Source organism: Mastomys coucha, unplaced genomic scaffold (genome assembly GCF_008632895.1).
Source record: "Mastomys coucha isolate ucsf_1 unplaced genomic scaffold, UCSF_Mcou_1 pScaffold9, whole genome shotgun sequence".
NCBI classification, from domain to species: domain Eukaryota; kingdom Metazoa; phylum Chordata; class Mammalia; order Rodentia; family Muridae; genus Mastomys; species Mastomys coucha.
The window spans coordinates 31,893,788-31,916,277 of record NW_022196915.1 but is presented as its reverse complement, the minus strand read 5'-3'; the positions used below and the strand labels follow the sequence as shown (position 1 = coordinate 31,916,277).

Below are 22,490 nucleotides of genomic sequence, written 5' to 3'. Positions count from 1 at the left end.
CCACCACCACCACCACCACCACCAAAACAAACTAAAATCCCTGTGGAAAGTCTCAGCAATAGATGGAGCAAGGATAGAACAGACTCTGAGCCTGCAGACAGGAGGAGGCACTGAGACAATGGGTAAAACAGTAATGATAAGGTAGCAATTTTGAGAAGTGACAGGGAAAAGACCAAATTTATGGGTTATAGACTCTTTTTCTAATGTCATAGGAGACATTTTTAAAAGAATCAGAAGATTCCCCATAGTCAGGAAAAGAGATGCCGACCTACACAGATGAAGTGTCAGGGATATCAAGTAGACAAGATTCAAAGAGACCTCCATATTACAATTAAAACATTAAATGTACAGAACAATAAAAATATATGGAGAATGGCCTTGGAGACATAGTCACATGTAAAGGTAGACCTATAATAACATATTATCCAGTGGGATAACCAGATCTTGCAATGATGTACTTCACATTCTGAACACTAACTGCCAACCCAGAATACACCCAGAAAAACTATCTAGCAAAGGAAAAGTACATCCATGATAAAAGCAGACTAAAGGGATTTATGATCACTAAGTCTCCCCTCTGTCCCTTACTTTTTGAGACAGGGTCTCATTATGTACCCCTGCACAGGGCTGGCCCCACACTCTAAATATTCCTACTTCAGCCACCCAAATGTTGGGATTACAGGTTTCTGCTACTACACCTGGATACTTCTATGTAATTCCCAATTATCTTTCATTTCTCTTTCTTGGTATAGTGAGTAGAATTACATTCTAAAAAATCTACCTATATATTTCCTTTATTCCTGGTCTTAGGGACAGAATATTTAATATTTAATTGGCTATTGACTTTAATATTTAAGTAGGATATTGGTTGCATGGTTTAAAAATATATTTCTTTTTTTCAAAAGATTTATTTATTTTATGTATGTAAGTACACAGTTGCTCTCTTCAGACACACCAGAAGAGGGCATCAGATCCCATTACAGATGGTTATGAGCCACCATGTGGTTGCTGGGAATTGAACTCAGGACCTTTAGAAGAATAGTCATTACACTTAACCACTGAGCCATCTCTCCAGCCCCCAAAATAGATTCCTTTTTAACTAAACAGAAGCTACTTCCTCTATTACTTATTAGCTGAATGTCTTTTAAAATCTTTTAAAGTCATGATGGGTGCTGAATTTTGTTAAATATTTTTTCTGAGTCTCCTAAAATGATTATATTGTTTTCCTCCGTTGTGTGTATGATGCATGCATGCATGTATAATGTGTGTAATATTTATGCTTACTTGTCTGAGTATGGGTATGTGAACACTATGGAGCACACTGCATGAAGGTTAGAGGAAGCCTTGGGTGTCAGCTTGCCTTCCTTCTACCTTGCCCGATATTTAGTCTCTTTTTTGTTGTTTTGCCACTTACACCAGTGTTTCTGGCTGTCCAGCTTCCAGATACTACCCTGCTGTGCCTCCCATTTTGCCAGTAAAAAAACTAGGGATGACAGATGCCCTATCACAGCCTATTTTACAAGGGTTCTGAGGATTTGAGCCCAGGACCCCACCTTTCCTTGTATGCAAGTGCTCTGACTCATGGATCTGTCCCCCTTGCCTTAAAAAAAATCATAATTTTTCAAAGTTAAAAAATTAATTTGAGCCAGGCTATAGTGGTATGCACTTTTAATCCCAGGAGGCAGAGGTAGGTGGATCTCTGAGTTCGAGGCCAGCCTGGTTTACAGACAAGAGTTCCAGGACAGCCAGGGCTACACAGAGAAACTCTTTTGAGTTTTGACTTGAAAAACAAAAACTCAACAATAAAATGCACATTTCATACTTAAAGATGTATCATTGGCTTGGGGATGGGGAGTCATGGGTACAGAGTTTGATGTGTGGTGAAAGAAATGTTCTGCGAATGGATAGAGGGAATGGTAACACTCTGAGTGAACCTAAAGGCAATGACTATGTATTTAAGAATGGTTAACATGATGCAATTTGGCCTCAGGAGATGGCTCTGGGAACACACTTGCTGCATAAGCCCAGCAATCTAAGTTCAGAAATCTGTGGGCTAGCTAGCTTGGTGCATGTAAAGGCAGACAATAAAGAGGCTGTGTCCGATGCAGAAGGCAAGCACTGGCAGCAAAAGTAGCCTTCATGTCTCTACATGTGCCATACCTCACCTGTGCCTGCACTCACACATGAACAAGTCCTCACACAAACAGGCATACATGCATCACACACACAAATAAAATACTTTCAAAAGTGTTTAAAAAGAAAAATTAATGAATGGTGTGTTCAACAAGAGCTGCCCTACAAAAGAAAGCTGCTAAGGAAGATGAAGGTGTTAGAGAGCTATCTGAGCCACCAAGATTCCTTCAATCTGCCTCAAAGGAACAGCATGAAACTGTTAGTAAGAAACAAAAAAAATAATGACAACTATCTTTCAATAAGTTTTATAAAATTTAAGAGTTTACCTTTTATGTCGTCTGCAACAGAACATTTTTTGAATAGTACTATGGTCCAAGTTAAGCTGCAGCATCTTTTTGAGACCACTCATTCAGAGCTTAAAGCAAAAGGAATTGAAAATTTAAATGCAGGTATGATGAATGCTTTAAATGTCAAATATTGTTTTTATAATTTTTCCCATAAATGAAGATCCAATAAAATGTTTTTTTAGGCTACAAATGTAAGTTGTTTTATGGTGACTCTACCCTTCAGTACCATGCATTCCTGGTTAAAACTGAGAATTTAAGAATTGTTTGTTGAAGCAGTGTCTCACAGAGCCCAGTTTGGTCTCAAATGCTCTTTGAAGCTGAGATTGGGCTAGAATTTCTGATTTTACCTCTGCCTCCCAAGTGCCAGGATTGTAGGTAAGCAACATTTTAATAATAACCTTGATGAAATAGTAAAAATATTTAAACTTTGACCCTAGAGGACTTGTTTATTTAGTAATCCATGTCATAGGATGATCTGTGCCTCTAAAGCACTTCTTTTTCATATGGAAACACTGTGGCTGTCCTGGAGAAAACCATTTATATGATTAACTGATTTGGAAGTGGAAATAGTCACTCTCTATTTCCCCCATAGGATAGTACTTTTTACTTGTCAGACAACTTTAGCAGGCAAACAATGGCTATTCAGACTTGGTATGCAGTTATATTTTTTATGTACACAAAATAAGCCTATACCTTTAAATAAAAAAGTTACCAATTAAATGAGAATTTTCAAGTGAAAATTAGATTCTGGGAATTACACACACTCACAAGCCACATGTAATGTTTTCTACAAACTAGACCTTCCTATTGAGATGGAGAGAGACAAGTATATGTCATTTGGGACTCAACTTTATGAAATAGAAAATTTTCTTGTATATCAAATTTAACTTTTAGAAAGTTTATTTATTCACTTTACAACCCAATACCAGCCCCTCTTTTTCACCTAGTACTCCCTTGCGCAAGTCTTCTCCCCATTCTACCTTCCCTCTGGGTGTCAACCTCCCCACATCTCTTCTCTCCAGCACATCAAGTCACTGTGGGACTAGGCACACCCTCTCCTACTGAGGCCAGACGAGGCAGCCTGTTTAGGCAGGCAGGCAGGCAGGCAGGCCACAGGCTCAGGGACAGCCCCTGTTCCAGTAGTTGGAGAGAAGGGGAGATCCGCATGAAGACCAAGCTGCTCATCTGCTAAATACAACATTGTGAAGATCTGTGACAACTTTTTTCCAAATGATCAAAGCATAGTCTCATAAAAAATTTCCAAGTATAATACAGACTAATAAAAAGTCACTCTAGTCACTCTTGCTTTAGATTCTTCATGGTAATTCTTCTTTCAGAAAGTACCACTTCTGAGTTTTGGTATAGTGTTATAGAAAATATCCACAATTTTCTGAAAAAAAAATTTTCTTTTTGAACAGGATTTCTCTGTATAGCCCTGGCTGTCCTGAACTCACTCTGTAGACCAGGCTGGCCTCCAACTCAGAAATCCACTTGCCTCTGCCTCCCAAGTGCTGGGATTAAAGGTGTGCACCACCACTTCCTGGCTTGAAATTTTTTTTAAAACAACTTCTTTATTTTCTAAATGCATAATTGTGTAAAGTTAGATTTTCTGAATTTATTTCAATTCGAATAACATATTGAATAACACAGTGAATGCAGACATGAAAACCCAGATGTCTTCTATGAAGCCAGATATTAAGGAGACTTGAAGAGTATAGCATGTCAATCTTCTAATTTTTTTAAAAAAAATATTATTACTCATAAGGGTTGCCGGGCGGTGGTGGCACATGCCTATAATCCCAGTACTTGGGAGGCAGAGGCAGGCAGATTTCTGAGTTTGAGGCCAGCCTGGTTTACAGAGTGAGTTCCAGGACAGCCAGAGCAACACAGAGAAACCCTGTCTCGAAAAACCAAAAAAAAAAAAAAAAAAAAAATTACTCATAAGGGTTATTGATTTTATATGCAATGGATTTGTTTTTCAATAAATTAATAGTTTAGTATTTTAACTTTTAACATGTAATAGGAACATCTTACAAAGCTCCTTGAGAACACTGTTAATATTTAGGACTCTAATAGTTTCAAGATCAGTTTGAGAACCACTGCTCTAAATATTATAATGTACACCATAACTTTCTATATTCTCCTATCATTCATTGTCGGTAGATGAATGATACAGCATATAGAGAACATTACATATTACATCTACATATGTAAACCTCACATTCTGTATTTTTAAAACTGAAGAAATTCTGTTTATCTGCATATTAACTATGGTGTTATTTCTGAAGAGCTGAATTCAAGCCAGTTCATTTTTCTACAGAGTGTAGAATGTTCTTAGCATTTCATGAAATCCAGGTATGCTCATTGTTTTTCCTTCATCTGCATAAATTTATTCCTTTGCTGTTCAAGAATATTTCAAGCTGGGTATGGTGGTGCATGCCTTTTATGCCAATACTTGGAAGGCAGAGGCAGGAAAATCTTTTAAGTTCAAGGCTAACCTGGTCTATATAGAGTTTCAAAACAGCTAGGACTACACAGGGAGACCTTGTCTCAAACAACGCAATAGAAAGAGGATGCTGCAGATTTCAGAGTTGAGTTTCCCTTTCAGAATTTGAGGATGTTAGCCTGCTCTTGGTTTCTGTTATTTGTGATAAATGAGTACCATCCCTGTTCCTGACATGTGATGAATCAGTTTTCTTCAGCTGATATTAAGCTACATGCTTGCAATGTGCTTAGATATTTTCTTATGTATGTTCTAGTTAAATCAAAATTGATGTGGATTTTCTTGAATCTGTTTTACAAATCTATTTTACAACAAAATTGGAAAATTTAAGTTATTTCTCCAAATACTTTTTCCAACTTCATTTTTTCTCTTTTCCTTTGATTACTCTAAATATTCAAAACTAGATCTGTAGGTTTTGATCACTATATTTCTTTCTGTATTACCATCCTTTGTTCTTCAGTTGGTTAATTTCCGTTGGTTTAATCTTTAAGTACACTGACTCTTCCTTTCTAATCCAGTCCAAGTAACTTGTTAAGTTTTAGAATTTCTATTTGTTTTTATAGTCTATGTTTCTCTTAAGAATTCCTATTTAATCAAAATGGGTTTTCTTTATACCTTTGAATACACAATAAAATTTTTGACAAATCTAAGATCTATGTCATCTTGTGGGGAGATGTCGTAAACTCCTCTGATTACTTTCTGAGTGTGAGTCTTCCACTTCTTTATATAGGTAGTAGCTATAGATTGTGAGCACTGGGAAAAACATATTTTAAAGAGTTGAAATTCTGTTATATTCCTCTAAAAATGACTGTTTTAGAAAACCATTAAATAATTGTTAGACTTGATCTCAAGCTGTTTCCTATGCTAGATATGAGCTAAGTTCTAGGAGTACTTCCTTTATCATTCCTCTATAGTCTAGACTATCTTGACTATGTCTGGTATTAAACAAACATTTGGCATAGAATATAACCAGAACATGGTATTTCTTTATGAGGCCGTCTTCATCCCCAAACTCCCAGTTAGTTTCCTGTTATAGTATGAGAATTGCATTTTCTGATTTTTCACGTTCTCCAAGGGCGAGAGTCAGTGTAGAAGCAGCATACAGCAGGAAGATAGTTCAGTGACACGTTCTTCTAAGTGTTACTGTCCAGTATCTTCAGTGCTTTTGATATATTAGCTTAGAGCTCATCATTCTATCCAGTAGGAGCAATTTGGTCATTATCTGAAGCAGAGAGCTGCACATACTTTTAAAAAGTCTCACAAATGTTATTTTCCTTTTAAAATTAAAAGAACATGCTAAGCATTAAAAATGAGAAAAACATTTTTAGCAAATTTAAAAATAGGTTATACAATTCTAAAACCTAGATAGTTTCAGAAATAATTTCATGCTGTTAAAACATAATGAGCCGGGCGGTGGTGGCGCACATCTTTAATCTCAGCACTTGGGAGGCAGAGGCAGGCGGATTTCTGAGTTCGAGGCCAGCCTGGTCTACAGAGTGAGTTCCAGGACAGCCAGAGCAACACAAAGAAACCCTATCTCGAAAAACAAACAAACAAACAAACAAACAAACAAACAAACAAAAACCACACACATACACACAATGAAAATAAGCCTTTGATCCCTATGATCCTGACACTGTAGCCCAGATAGCTTTTATTGGGTAGACCTTCTGATCACAGAAAAAACAGTTCTGATAAGAAAGGCCACTAGAGTATAAAAGTATAAGGGAAAAAACTTGAGTGCTGAGATCACACTGTTCCTTTACCTAAGCTATGTCACAGTCTATAAACCAGCATTTTTTCAGGCTGTGCCTTGCTCTGGGAGAGTCCATCTTGCAAACATCATCTGACTGCAGTTGGAACAGAGTTGTAGAATTAGGACACCTCTGCACTTTGCTGTGCACTTCAATAATACCACTCATCACAAACCATTCAAGAAGTACAGACTGAAAAATAACATCCATAAAAGTACAAACAACATCAGCTGGTAAACTTATCAAGGTAAACTGTACCCACATGAGCACATGGTCATATCTGAGTCACATGAGGAAAACCAGGCCTGAGAATTCATGAATGCACTAGACCAAGGAAGGGTGCAACACTTTCCTAGACCCCATAAAGAAGGGGATACCTAACATTACCATGGCAATAGCTCCTACCAGCCTGTCATCTGATCATACAGTGTGTGCACTATGGGATCAACAGGCAGACTCCAGACCATCACCTTGGCTTTAGCCTGGCTCAGTCCACTACTGAAATGGTATATTTCAACTGCAGAGTGCTGTCAGTTTGTTTGTCTAGAGAAGTCATAAAAATTATGAGTAATACTTTATGTGGTGCGAGGGATGACAAATACATCTGTGAAGCATTCTGTACTTTTAGATCTTAGAGCAAAGTTGCTCTCTATTCTCTTGGACCCACCTCTCTGCAGAGGGTTAGGTACACAAGGTTTAAAAAAAGAAAGGGACACTTAAGAATGTTAGCAAGACCCAGGCCTAGGGGCACATGCCTTTAATCCCCACACTCAGGAGACAGAGGCAGGCTGATTTCTGAGTTCAAGGCCAACCTGATCTACAGAGGAAGTTTCAGGACAATCAGGGATACATAGAGAAACCTTGTCTCAAAAACCCCTAAACAACAACAACAACAACAACAACAACAACAACAAGAACAAACCCCAACAACCAAACACAACAAACTGTCAACAAAATGTGCTAATTTTACTAAGGAAACTAAATATTAGACTCAATGTAATCTTTCATACACTTAACTCATAAACATCAGAGAGGAACAGTACATAAGAATAAAATGGTGGAGCCTTTCAGTCTGCCCCTCTCAATATCCCACAGCCTGCAGATCTCCCAGGAGATCTGCTACAACCAGGGCAATAGGTAAGATACTCGCCCACATAACCACAGTAGCTGGGACCCCCTAAGGAGACAGTTGATGCAGGACCCCTCACCTCTGAGTGAACCCCATCTCGCTTTGGGTCTGTATCTCTACTGAGGCAGCTCAGCATCTCTGCCCTTCTCAACACCCCATATTCTGCAGGTCTCCCTGGAGATTTGCTGCAGCCAGGTTCTTAGGAGGCAGGTCCCAGACAGAGATACCCAGGACAGTTAACACCAGAGATAACCAGATGTTGAGAAACAAGTGCAGGAACATAGCCACAGAAGACAATATACTTTGGTACCATCAAAACCAACCTCTCTCACCACAGCAAGCCCTCGATACCCTAACACACTGGAAAAGCATGTTGGTCTAAAATACTATCTCATGAAGATAATAGAGACCTTTAAGGAGGATATAAATAACTCACTTAAAGAAATACAGGAAAATATAGTTAAATAGGAAGAAGCCCTTAAAGAGGAAAAAAAAATCCTCTTTAAGAAATACAGGAAAACAGCCGGGTTGTGGTGGCACATGCCTTTAATCCCAGCACTTGGGAAGCAGAGGCAGGTGGATTTCTGAGTTCGAGGCCAGCCTGGTCTACAGAGTGAGTTCCAGGACAGCCAGGGCTATACAGAGAAACCCTGTCTCAAAAAACCAAAACCAAACCAAACCAAACCAAAACAAAACAAAAAGTAGAAGAAATACAGGAAAACACAATCAAATAGGTAAACAAATTCAACAAAGTAGTCTAAGACCTAAAAATGGAAGGAGTCCTATCAGAATTATGCCAGCCTTCTCAACAGAGACTCTAAAAGCCAGAAGATCCTGGGCAGATGTCATACAGACCATAAGAGAACACAAATGCCAGCTCAGGCTACTATACCTAGCAAAACTCTCAATCATCATAGATGGAGAAAACAAAATATTCCATGTCAAAACCAAATTTAAACAATATATATCTACTAATCTAGCCCTACAGAGGATAGTAGAAGAAATACTCCAATACAGGGAGGGTATCTACATTAGAGAAAAAAACAAGAAATTAATTACCTTACAACAAACCCAAAAGGAGAGAATCACACACACACACACACACACACACACACACACACACACACACACACACAATAGCATCTCAATATAACATAACAAGAACTAACAATTACTGGTCTTTAATATCTCTCAACATCAACAGACTCAATTCCTCAATAAAAAGACATAAGCTAACAGATGATATGTAGGCAGGTTCCAGCATTTTGCTGTATACAAGAAACACACCTCAATGACAAAGACACTACCTCAGAGTAAAAGGTTGGAAAAAAGTTTTCCAAGAAAATGGTCCCAAGAAACAAGCTGGAGTTGCTATTCTAACATCCAATAAAATAAACTTTCAACCAAAAATTGTCAAACGAGATGGGAATGACACTTCATACTCATCAAAGGAAAAATCCACCAAAGAGGAAGTCTCAATTATGCCCCAAATGCAAAGGTACCTGCATTCATAAAAGAAACTTTACTAAAGCTCAAAACAGATATTGAACCTCACACAATAAGGGGGGGGAGACTTCAATATTCCACTCTCACCAATGGGCAGGCCATTGAAACAGAAACTAAACAGAGGCACAGTGATACTAATAGAAGTCATGAACCAAAGGGATTTAACAGATATATACAACATTTTACCCTAAAACAAAAGAATATAACTTCAATTCTCAATTTCATATGGAAAAACAAAAAACCCAGGATAGCAAAAACAATTCTTAACAATAAAAGAACTTCTGGGGGTGGGGGATCACCATCCCAGACATCAAGGTGTACTACAGAGTAATAGTGATAAAAAGTGCATGGTATTGGTACAGAGACAGACAGGTAAATCAATGGAATATAATTGAAGACCCAGAAATAAACCCCATACACTTATGGACACTTGATTTTTGACAATGCCAAAAACATACAATGAAAAATAAGAGAAAGCATCTTCAATATACGGTGTTGGTCTAACTGGCAGTCTGTATGTAGAAAAATGAAAATAGATCTATATTTGTCACCTTGCACAAAGCTCAAGTCCAAGTGGATCAAGGACCTCAACATAAAACCAGATACACTGAATCAAATAGAAGAGAAAGTGAGAGAGAGCCTTGAACTCACTGGCACAGGGGGAAATTTCCTGAACAGAACTCCAATGCCTCAGGCTCTAAGATCAACAATTGATAAATGGGACTTCATGAAACTGAAAGCTTCTGTAAGGCAAAGGACATAGTCAATAGGACAAATCAGCAACTTACAGAATAGGAAAAAAATCTTCACCAACCCTACATCCAATAGAGGGCTAATATCCCAAATTAATAAAGAACTCAAGAAGCTAACCTCAAAAAGACCAAATAAACCAATTAAAAAACAGGGTATAGAGCTAAACAGAGAATTCACAATAGAGGAATCTTGAATGGCCAAAAAGCACTTAAAGAAATGTTCAAAGTCCTTAGTCATCAGGGAAATGCAAATCAAAACAACCTTGAGATTCCACCTCACACTCATCAAAATGGCTAAGATCAAAAACTCAGGTGACAGCACATGTTGGCAAGGATGTGTAGAAAGAAGAACATTCCTTCATTGCTGGTGGGATTGCAAACTTGTACAACCACTCTGGAAATCAATCTTGCAGTTCCTCAGAAAACTGGAAATAGCTTTACTTGAAGACCTGGCTATAGCACTCCTGAGCATATACCCAAAATATGTTCCACCATACTACAGGGACATGTGTTCCACTATGTTCATAGCGACCTTATTTGTAATAGCCAGAAGCTGGAAACCCAGATGTCCCTCAACCAAAGAATGGATACAGAAAACGTGGTTCTTTTGTGATTGGGTTACCTCACTCAGGATGATATTCTCCAGATCCATCCATTTCCCTAAGAATTTCATAAATTTATTGTTTTTAATAGCTGAGTAGTACTCCATTGTGTAGATGTACCACAATTTCTGTATCCACTCCTCTGTTGAGGGACATCTGGGGGGGAGGCAACAGGGGTTTGTTTTTGTTGTTTTTGTTTGTTTCTTTGTTTTTTGGAGGGGAAACTGGGAATGGAGAAATTTACATGTAAATAAAGAAAATATCTAATAATAAAGAAAAAAAAAAGAAAACGTGGTTCATTTACACAATGGAGTACTACTTAGTTATTAAGAAGGAAGCTATCATGTATTTTGCAGGCAACTGGATGGAACTAGAAAATATCATCTTGAGTGAGGTAACCCAGACCCAAAAGGACATGCATAGTATGTATTCACTAATAAGTGGATATTAGACAAAAGGTACAGAACACCTAGATACAACTTACACAACTTAAGTTTAAAAAGCAGAAATGCCCAAGTAAGGATGCTTCAATCCCACTTAAAAGTGGGACAAAAATAATCATGGGAGGCAGGGGGATGGAAGAACATGGGTGGGAGAGAGAAGTGGGAGGGGGAACAGGATCAGGTATGTTGTGGGCAACAGGTGAGAAGCCCAGAGGGCCAGCAGAATAAATAGAAATATGCAGCTTTGGGGTGTAGGGGATACTACAGAAAGTACCAGAAACCTGGGAGTTGAGAGACTCTCAGGATTGAATGGGAGTAACATTAGATGAAATGCCCAACAATGGGGAGAGGGAACTCAAAGAGTCCACCTTCAGTAGATAGACAGAGCATCAAGTGGAGGGATGGGGTTACCAACCCATTGTTAGAATTTCTGACCTAGATTTCTTCCTTTCTAAAAGAATTGCAGGGACAAAAATGGAGAAGAGACTAAGGGAAAGGCAGTCAAGTGACTGGCCCAAATTGGGATCCATCTCATGGGGAGGCACCAATGCCTCACACTATTACTGATGCTATAGTATGTGTATAGACAGGAGCCTAGCATGGCTATCCTCTGAGCAGCTGACAGTGACTGACACAGATACTTATATCCAACCACTGGACTGAAATAGGGGACCCCTATGATTGAAGGGAATGACTGCAGAGTTTGAAAAGTATGGTGACCCCATTGGAAGACCAGCAGTCTCAACTAACCCAGACTCCTAGGAGCTCTCAGACACTGAGCCACCAACCAGACAGCATATGCGAGCTGGTCTGAGGCCCCCAGCACATATATAGCACAGGAGTACCTGGTCTGGCCTCAGTGGGAGAAAAGACTTAAGACTCCAGGGAGGGGGGAGGTGTGGTAGTGGGGAGCATCCTCTCAGAGACTGGGGGAGAAGGAATGGGATTAGGAACTGTGGGAGGGAGGGAGGTCAACGGCTGGGTTGTAAATTTAAAAAAAAAAAAAAAAAGAATAAAGTGGCACACACTGTAAAACTAAGCTACTGAAAGGAGAAACCCAGTAGGGATTTATATTCATTTTTAAGGGTCATTTTTCATTTTGAGTTTAATTAAATATATAGGATCCTTTCCCAGATACGTTTTGCCATCATTTTCAGATTTTAAAACCTCCGCCAAGGGACTGGAAAGAGAGTTCCTTTGTTAAGAGCACTGACTGCTCTTCCAGTGGACCCAGGTTTGATTCGCAGAACACACATGGCTATGTAAATCCAGTTTCAAGGGATCCAACTCTCTCTTCTGGACTCCATGGAGTCTATGCATGTGGTACATGCATCCGGGTAAAACACCCATACACAGAAAAGGAAAATACATAAATATCAACAGCAGCAGCGGCAGTGGCAGCGGCAGCAGCAGCAACACACTCCTTCAAGCTTGATTACCATCTGTTACAAGCACAAAGCTAACATTTTAGTACTTCCTAAGTGCAACACACTATATTAGTTATTCATGAGCATTTTTACTGAGTTCTGACAAGACACTTTTGAGGTAGTTACTACTCAGCCCAGAGAGAACCCAGGACATCAACATTAATTTATCTCTACCACACTTTTTTTTTTTTTAAATTAACTTACAAGTAACAGTTACTTCTAAATGGGTTTCCACAAACTTCTCCTCTTGTTGGTCCTTCCTCCCTTGCCTCCCCACCACCCAACCATAATTTCCTGTCATACCCTTTAACTCTAATCTTCCCATTTCCATTTTTCTCTTTTTTTTCCTTCCACTCCTTCCTTAGGGCCTCTGTTCCAGTCACACAGATCCCTTTCCAGTTTCTAGGCCTTTATTCACATTTTCTCCCATCTGGATTCACATATTTAATAGTTAAAGGCTAGGGTGCCCATCTGAGAGAGAACATACTGTATTTTCCTTCTGAGATTTAGGTACCAGACTTACTATATTTTCAAATTTCATCTATCCTCCTGCAAATTCAAATTTTCTTTATAGCTGAATAAAATCACACTTGTATGTATGTATTCTCATTATTTATTTACCTGCTGATGGACATCTAGGTTAATCTTATTTCCTTGCTATGGTAAACAGAGCAACCCTGAACATGAATGGACAAGTGTCTCTGCAGTAGGATGTGGCATCCTTTGGGTATATACCCAGAAGTGATATTGCTGGGTCATATGGTATATATATTAACTCTTGAGAAGCCTCTACACTGATCAGCACAATGAAGTCCTCACTCACACCAGCAGTGCACAAGAGTTCCCCTTCCCTATATCTGCCACACACACTTTGCGTGATGGCGGTATTTGAGGCGTAAACTTCAAGGAAAGTCAGTCTCCTGCCTCCGCATTGTCGCCTGGTACCCCAAACTCAGAGGTAGCCCAGATATGTCCTCATACTTGTGTGCTAGGGGCTTACCAAGATATCATTTCTTTACAACTAGTAAGAGAAAATTCGGACATTGCTCTCTGACCTTCACCAATGTTCCAAAGTCCTAGTCAAACCCTGGCTTGGAATGTTAAGCCATTCTAACTAATTGCCTCCAGCATTGTGGGTAGGGCACTGAAGCTCACAGAATGAGAGACTTATCCCAGGACAAGGTCAAGTAAAATCTTCATTCTCAGTCACATACTACAGCTGAACCACTCCTAGGAGTTAGCAAGAGACTGTCTCTACTTCCCCAAAAGATTAGCATAGTGGGCGTTTTTACCTAAGATGGGCGGGACCTTAATCTGAGAGTGTGTGAGAGAGACAGTCTACAGCATTGAACATTCTAGATTCAGCATTCAGCAGCAGGCAGTCTGCATTCAGCATTTTGGACTCGCTCGCACTCGGATTAGAACCAACTTTGGTGGACTAGGACTTAAGATTCATGTAGTCCGTAGCCCCCCACCACCACCCCCCACCCCCCGGGCCCAGAGTGCTTGGGCCCGGGGGGTGCAGCACCAGTTGAGATTCAAGAGATTGAGCATTTGAGATTTGAGCATTCAACATTGAAGATTCAGCATCGAGGACTCGAGATTCAAGCCTCTATTCTCCTGGCTGGCGCACCCGCTGCCTCCTGGGACTCTGACTAGGACCATGCAGCCCGAACATACTTGGAGCCCGGGGGTGCTGCACCAGTTCAGAGGAGATGACTGCTGTTTTAGACCTAGTGCATTTTAGATGGCCTCAGATGTACCTCGACTACTGAGCTGCCAGATTTTTCATTTTTCTCTTTTGCAATAATTGTAAAAGCCTCAAGTCATTTTTGAGAAATACACTCAGACCTTACACCACTCGTGTCTAGTCTGTTTGTCAAAGCCGAATCCCGTGCACACCTGGCCAGAATCCATCGTCCCGCGGAACAAGGGACCCCGTAAGAAACCCCAGTCTGTGGCATATATCCTCTGAAGCACTTGTTTGCTGTTTGTTTTCTGATGTTTCCCTCTTACCATATGAAAAGAGTAGATGAAATATCAAAGTAGTTTTCATTTGCATTTCTATAATGGTCAGAGATGTCCAACACTCAAAAAGTATCGGTCAATTTTGATTCTTCTTTTGCAAACTGTGTTCAGGTCATTGGCCCACCCACCAGCCTTTGGTTCTGTTTCTTTAGTATTTAATTCTCATGGATTCTAGATAGTCTAGATATTAAATCCAGGTCTCAGGCTTAGCTGGCAATGATTTTCTCCCATTCTGTAGGCTGCTTGTTTTTTTCTGCGGATAGTTTTTCTGTGCAGAAGTTTTAAAAATTTATACAGTCCCATTTGTCAGTTCTTGGTGCTTTTTTCCTGTGTAGATCAGCTCTACTCAGAAATTTATTGCCTATACTTATATCCTGAAGTGTTTCCCTCATGTTTTCCTATTGCAGTTTCCATGTATCTAGCTTTAAATTAAGGATCCACTTTCTACTGATTTTTGTGCAGGATAAAAAGATGGGCTCTAACTTCATTCTATAGGTGGATATCCAGTCTTGCCAGGTTCTCTCTTTTTTAGTGTATTTAGGAGATAATTTTGTCAAAAGTTAGATGTCCACAGCTATGTAGTTTATATCTGGATCTTATGTAATACTCCATGTCTACATGTTTGTTTTTATTCCTGAAGCATAATATCTTTATCACTACAGCTCTGTAGTATAATTTGAGGTTAGGAAATGTGATGGCTCTGCTTGTGTTCTTTCTGCTTAGTTTTGTCTACTTGGTCTTTTGTGCTTCCAAATGAATTTATAATTGTTTTCTCTGTTTCTGTGAAGAATGTCATTGGAATTTTGGTGAGGATTCTTCCGAATCAGTAGACTGTTTTTGGTAGTGTAGTTATTTTCACAACATCAAATCTGCTATCCAGGAACACAGCAACTTTTGTTTCTGTTTTTGTCATGTATTGTCTTTAGTTTCTTTTTCAGTGCCTTAAAGTTTTCAGTGTAGATATCTTTCACTTCCTTCACTAGAAGTATTCCAAGGTATTTTTTCTTTGAGGCTATTGTAAAAAAAAAAAAAGGTGTGTGTGTGTGTGTGTGTGTGTATGTATGTGTGTGTATATGTATGTGTGTGTATATGTGTGTATTTGTGTGTGTGTATGTATGTGTGTATTTGTGTATGTATGTATGTATGTATGTATGTGTGTGTGTATGTGTGTATATGTGTGTATTTGTGTATGTGTATGTATGTATGTATGTGTGTGTATGTGTGTGTGCGCGTATGTTTGCTGGCTCGGGAAGTCTGTTGTGCACACAGAAGCTATTGATTCTTGTGTGCTATGAAGGGATCCATCAGGTAAGTTAAGGATATTTAAGCTCAGAGACTATTAACTGCCCAAGGTCATATTTAGGCAAAACCAGACGAATGGGATTTACATCCTTCTCTCTCAATCTCACGTTTCTCCTCCTAGTTCCTAAAATACACTGTCCCTAAGGTCTTTCTGTAGTAATTAAAAAGAAACATATCTAAGGAAGAAATATGACATACCCAAAGGTATATCAATCTTATTTTAAATATACATCTCTCTAGTTGCAAATATTCAGAAGCTTCAGAAGTGCACAGAGGTTAAAAACACACATAAGAATATGTTTGTGGGTAGAGAAGAATGAGATGAAATTAGACAGAGGAAGAACCAGAGCAAAAGTCCATACAATAAGGTCTTTTTAAAATTGACAGGGGCTAGCCACATGTTTGTTTCTGAATGGGAGACACACTAACCTGAGGAAAGAATTTTAATCAGTGACTTTTTTTCTTTTTGGTGTTAAAAATGAAAAAAAAACTTTTTTGGGGGAGTCTTTGTAGTTAACACCATCAGCAGCATTACACAGCATACAATGATGCTTTTATATAAACCTTTCTTTAAAAGTTTTCAAATATTTATTTACTTATTAATGTGTGTGTTCATTTTTTCTCTCTCCAACCCCACTTGCTCCAGCCCAAAGATTTATTTATTTATTTAAAAGATTTTATTATATATATGCATGTATATATGTACATACATATAAATACATATATATGTGTGTATATATACATACATATAAATACATATATATACACACTGTATATATACATACATATAAACACACACATAGATATACACACTGTATATATATATATATATATATATATATATATATATATATATATACACACACACACACACACACACACACACACACACACACCCAGAAAGGGAATCAGATTCCATTATAGATGGTTGTGAGCCACCATGTAGTTGCTGGGAATTAAACTCTGGATCTCTGGAAGAGCAGTCAGTGCTCTTAACCACTGAGTCAACTCTCTAGCCCTAATACATGTGTTCTTAAGTACATACACCACTGTACAGTTTACTCTCTTCTCACTGTGAGGATGTTGGGATCAAACTCAGGTTGTCAGGCATGGCACCAAATACTGGCTGAGCCATCTAGCCCTCACCAGAACAAAGCCTCTTTATTATTATTTATATGTCTGTAGGCGTGTCTGAATATATACCACATGTATGTGTAGCTAGCTACCTGCAGAGGTCAGAGAGAGTACAGATTTCCTGGAGCTGGTCCTGAACAGTGACACAGAACTGAAGATGAAACTCAGAAGCTCAGGAGCGGCTTCTCCAGCCCCTAGAACAAATCTTTCTTATAAGAAAATTCTTTTAAATATGTTAATGTAGGCCAAAGCATGGTGTCTGTCTCAATCTAGGACAGAGAAAGACAAGTAATCCAGGGTATTACTCGGGCTTAATTCAAAACTACACTGGTCTAGATAGAGTTGAGCACAAAATACACATTACAAGGTGAAACAGAATGTCCACCTTTTAGGTCATATTTCTGACAAACAAACTTGTGAATCTAGCAAGTGGGAATTATTTTTGACAACAAGAATATAGGAACTTTAAGTCAGAGTTATCTTGGTGGAAAAGCAAGCAGAGGGTAAAACTGGTAACTGTTTATGGAAGTTTAGGGGGCCTAAAGAAGACAGAAATCTGATTTTCAAATTTCTTGAGGTGAGCTGACAGATAATGTGTAATCAACACTGACTTGTAAGTAAGTATGCAATGCATGAGACATGGCTGAAATATAAATCTAAATATTTTTTATTTTTAAATTATTTGTGTGTGTGTATGTGTGTGCATATGTATGTGTATATGTGTGTATGTGTGTGTGTATGTATGTTGTGCGTATATACATGTGGGATGTGGGTGCAGGTGTCTGTGGAGAACAGAGGCATTGAATTCTTCTGGAGCTTGAGTTACAGGCAGTTGTAAGCCACCTGACATGGGTTTGCAGCATTGAATTCTGTTTTACATGTGCAGCCTGCCTTCTTAACCACTGTGCTATCTCCCTAGTCTCTTCTTGTTTTTGTTAAGCAAGCGGTGTTGCTGCAATACTACAAGGTTATGAGAAACACCAAAGTAGTTCTTGAGGAATCGTACCTGCATTAATTTACAAAAGAATAATGTTTATAGTTTGTATAAGCACATACATATAGAACAAGGTAGGAAGACTTAAATATGTAAGAAGGTAAACAAACCAACCAACCAACCAACAAAGGAAAACAATGAAGGCACAGAAGTAACTGATCCAAACTCTAGGTAACTAACATTTTTTATAGCAGAGCCTCATTGCATAGCTTAGGCTGGCCTCAAACTCGCAGATCTGCCTGCACCTGTCTCCAAAGTGCTGGGATTAAAGATGTACTACCATCCCTGGCTCTTGGTAACTACTATTTTAAAAGCAAGTAAAACTCCTATTTGAAAACGAGAACCAAACCACAGTACCGCTTGCTATAGCTGCTCGACATATAAATAAAGTACTAAAAAAGTGAACATGAAAGAATCTTAAATGCCTTCTCTGTAAAGGGAATTACTAAAACCCTTAGTCGAATTTTGTGAAGATAAGTAACAATTTAGAAGTTGATATTTAAAAAAATGACTTCAAGGGCTGTCAGACAAGAGTAAAATTTTGACATATAATAAAATTTTATACAGTCCTATTTTTAATAAAATAAGACTGTTTACTAGGGTACAGTGAAGAAGAAGGGCATAAAGTTCTATTTGCTCCAGGTCCTAAATATAAATATCATGGCAACATTATTGCTGCTTGTTTGTTTTAGTGCTGGAGATGAAACCCAAGGCCTTGTGTATGAGCAAGCTCCTTGCTGCTGAGCTACATGCGGTCACTGCTGCTTCTTTTAAAACTGTGAATTTATACTCTTTCATATTGTCAAGCTTAACAGTCAGGCTGGAGACTGCTGATCTGGTGGGAATAAAACTAGCTAATGAACAATATTAGGGGAGGCTAACACAAAACAAACAAACATACATACCAAGAACAACCTTTCCCCAAACTGGTATCTAGAAATTTTGTTCAAATTTTCTAATAAGTTCCCTATGAACTATGCCAAAGCATAATGATAAAGATAATAACAGCTAGTGTTTCTATTTTTAGTGCCAGATCAGATACTGTGATTTCCCACATAATACTACTGTCTCATCTTTATTGCACTGCTATGGAGACAGTTACAGAGAGGTTAAATTATGTGTTGGTAAAACCCAGGCACCATGATCTTAGAGCTCCAATTGTTCCTCAGTTAATTGTCTTACCCATGTTAATTTATGAGACTAATGTGTTTACATTCTAAAGCCTTACAAAGACACAGAAGGGGAAGTTTACTTACTTAGTTTACTCACTTTACTTAGAGTCTACATCTATGTCTACACAATATACGTATACAAGTGGTAGCTCATAGAAAGTGGTAAGAGCATCCAGACACCAAAGTTCAGGACAAGTCAGATAGTCAATCAACTTGTCTAGATTCGGTTGTGGAGACTAAGAGCAGAGACTGGATTAAATGAAGTCATTAAGGCTGAGGAAGAGAGGAACATAAAGAGAGCACTAGAAAGGGGGGAGGCAATTCCGGATGATGTAGGTCAAAAATGTAGGGGCAGGAGGCATACCATGTGTCACTTGAAAATATAGTACATATGATTTGGCTGAGAGATTAATATCACAATGTATGTAAAGGAAGAAGACTAGAAAGAGGAAAGTAAAAGATAGAGTCTGAGCCTTAAGAAACACTCTTGGGGCTATTGAGAAATCTGATGTGAAACTGGCAGTAGTGGATTGACAGGCATTGGTTTGAACCTTTTAGGCACTGGTTGACTGAAACAGTTATTACTGTATGTTGTTACAGGAGAGTAAAAAAACCACTCAAATGAGCCTAGTGATTTTACACGGAGAAAGTAAAAGTAAAGGTAATGTGCTGCCTGGATGCAGCAGAGATTCTTCTTGGGAAGTGATTTTAAAGTCACTTTTAAAGATTTATAAAGATCTATCTGTCTGTCTATCTATCTATCTGAATGTGGTTGAGAATACAAAATTGTCTAAGTTCTTTCAGAATATACATATATATATGTATATACATTAACATTCACATATATACCCTAATATCCACATAGCTACAAACTCATACTCAATGCCACAAATATACTATGATAAAACAATCACTATCCAAATGTCAGTTATCAACATTAGAAACTTCCATGGCTCTTTATTAGTAACTTAATATTTATTTATTTTTCAAAACAAGAAAAAGAAGAAACAAGGCAGGACTGTTTCAAGTATCACATGGAAAAAGCATGACTGTTTTAAGTATTATATGGAAAAGGCAGGACTATTTCAAATGTCATATGGACTTCATAATATAGAGTGAAACATCACTTCTAAACCATCACAGAAATAAAAATGATTTTACCTCCATGGCATAGTATTCTGCTAACACAAGTGTATGTACACACTATCTGGTAAGCATATTTTATGGCAATACTACTGCTCTTACTGGCCAAAATCTTAAGCTCTTTCTATAGCATTATACTTTTTTTCTATTTATAACAAGCCTTGACTTTTATTACTTAAAAAAGCTTTATATTTAATCACTTTCTGATTCTATGCTTACATCTTCAACACTTTCATAATTTTCTGCTCTTCAAAAGGATGCATGCTTGATCCTGTCTTAGATACACAGCACACATGAAGCCAGCAGAAGCCTTGATGACGTTCTTTTGTGTTTTAGACAACCTCATGGGGACTTTAGGTCTTAACAGCATAAAACTCACAAGGTCTGTCTGGGCACACATCATGTGTGTTTGGGTGTTTCCCCAACTTTGGTAGAAGGGTGAATAATGCTATCCAGGGGCTTGAGACAGCCTAGTTTTGCTAGGGCCTGTACTATAGGAAAGTCTATGACCACATGTCAAATGCTGGCCCATCCTGAGTGCTTCCGAGTACTGACCCGGAAGGAGAGTAATATGTGGTTGTTCATTCACACTTGTTCTGGCTTACTTCATTTGACTGGCCTCTAATGCAGCGTCAAAGAAGAAAACCTAATTGTTTAGGAAGACCTGAAATTTGGGCTGGAGAGATGGCTTAGCTGTTGAAGGCTAATGTTCATGACCAATTTGAACATCTTTTAATTGCTACAACTATTGTTCGTGCTAAAAATGTGACTGCTCTTTAGAGTACTCTTTTAAAAAGTAAAACTTTCCCATTAAAGTATGACTTTAGGATTAGGATTTGACATTAGACTTTCAGACATATTTAAGAACTATACTTACCTTTGATTCGAGGTAGACATTTGCTGATGACATTTTTGTAATTTTGCATATGTAACTAACTAAAGAGATGGCACAGAGAATAAACAGGCTATCGTTAATTAATGCTCGAATAAACACAGTCCATTTCAATTGATTTTCTGGGACATCTCCGTGGACTAGCATTGCACAGGTCAAGTTCACCACTAAGAAGAGAAGGCTTGCTAGTATAAAGCCCAAATGCAGTAGAATTCTGAAAGAAAAAACAGTGTATCTGATGTTTATAAAACTATTGAGAAATTAGTGTTATTTCAGGGACAAGAATTATTTCAACTTAAAATGCTTATAATTTCATTAAACACAAATTTAATAATCTCCCATAGTTACTTGGCATGCCAGCCATTATGAACTTAGTATATGAACTGTTTTAAAATTTATAGACTCTAAGTTATTACCTTATAAATAATCTCATGTATAAAAATAAATACTGACCTGTGGAGCTGAAAAAAATTTTGAGCCATTTTAACACCATTATGGGGAATTATGATTTTTTTTAAAAAGTTTTTATAACTACTGAGTGCATTTGTATTGGCCTTCCTATTCTAATAATTATCAAGTTCTTAAAATTTGTCTAGGAAATTAATATGCTGTGCCTAATTAATTCACCAATTTTAAGAGCTATGGGAAAGAGTTTTAAATAATGTTTGAGTCCATGACCCGATTATCTATAACAAACATGTTTCAAACTTGACCCAAAAAGAACCCAGGAACAGAACACGCAGTTCCTAAGCACTCATCGTAAAATCCCTGTAAGGTCTGTACCAAGTCGTAGTTAACAGCAATCTTGTAAAAACAACCCCAGGTCAAATACATTTGCATTCTAGAATCTTCTATTTTGGATTGCTTTCAACCCTTGGAGATAATTTATAGAAGATAAGTAGAAAGTAATCTGTAATCAGTAACAAGAAAACTTTGAGTATATAAGTAAAAAACCTGAAATTAGTTTGAAAGGTTACATGAAACCACACTTTTAAGAGGGTCTTGCTATGTGGCCCAAATTGTCTCCCCTCTTGGTCTGCCCAGTGTTGGAATGACAGCCTGTGCTACAGCATGAGGTGAAATGTTGAACTAAATAATAAGAGAGTAGCTTTAGAACTTTAAAATCAAATGACCTTGAAATTATGTTATGTAGTGAATCAGAACACTTTAGGAAACCAAAGCACAGAAGAGTTGAGTTAGGAGAACTGGGTCTGAAACTCATGTCTCTG

General features: G+C 38.1%; 1 protein-coding gene across 1 annotated transcript in view; it reads right to left on the bottom strand.

Annotated features, from left to right (window-relative positions):
• Gpr137c (G protein-coupled receptor 137C) overlaps window positions 1–22,490 on the bottom strand; it is a 70,703-nt gene that overhangs the window by 23,398 nt on the left and 24,815 nt on the right. The window contains exon 3 of the mRNA XM_031361137.1: window positions 21,247–21,475. Coding sequence (XP_031216997.1) covers window positions 21,247–21,475 — 229 coding nt within the window. The remainder of the gene's footprint in view (window positions 1–21,246; window positions 21,476–22,490) is intronic.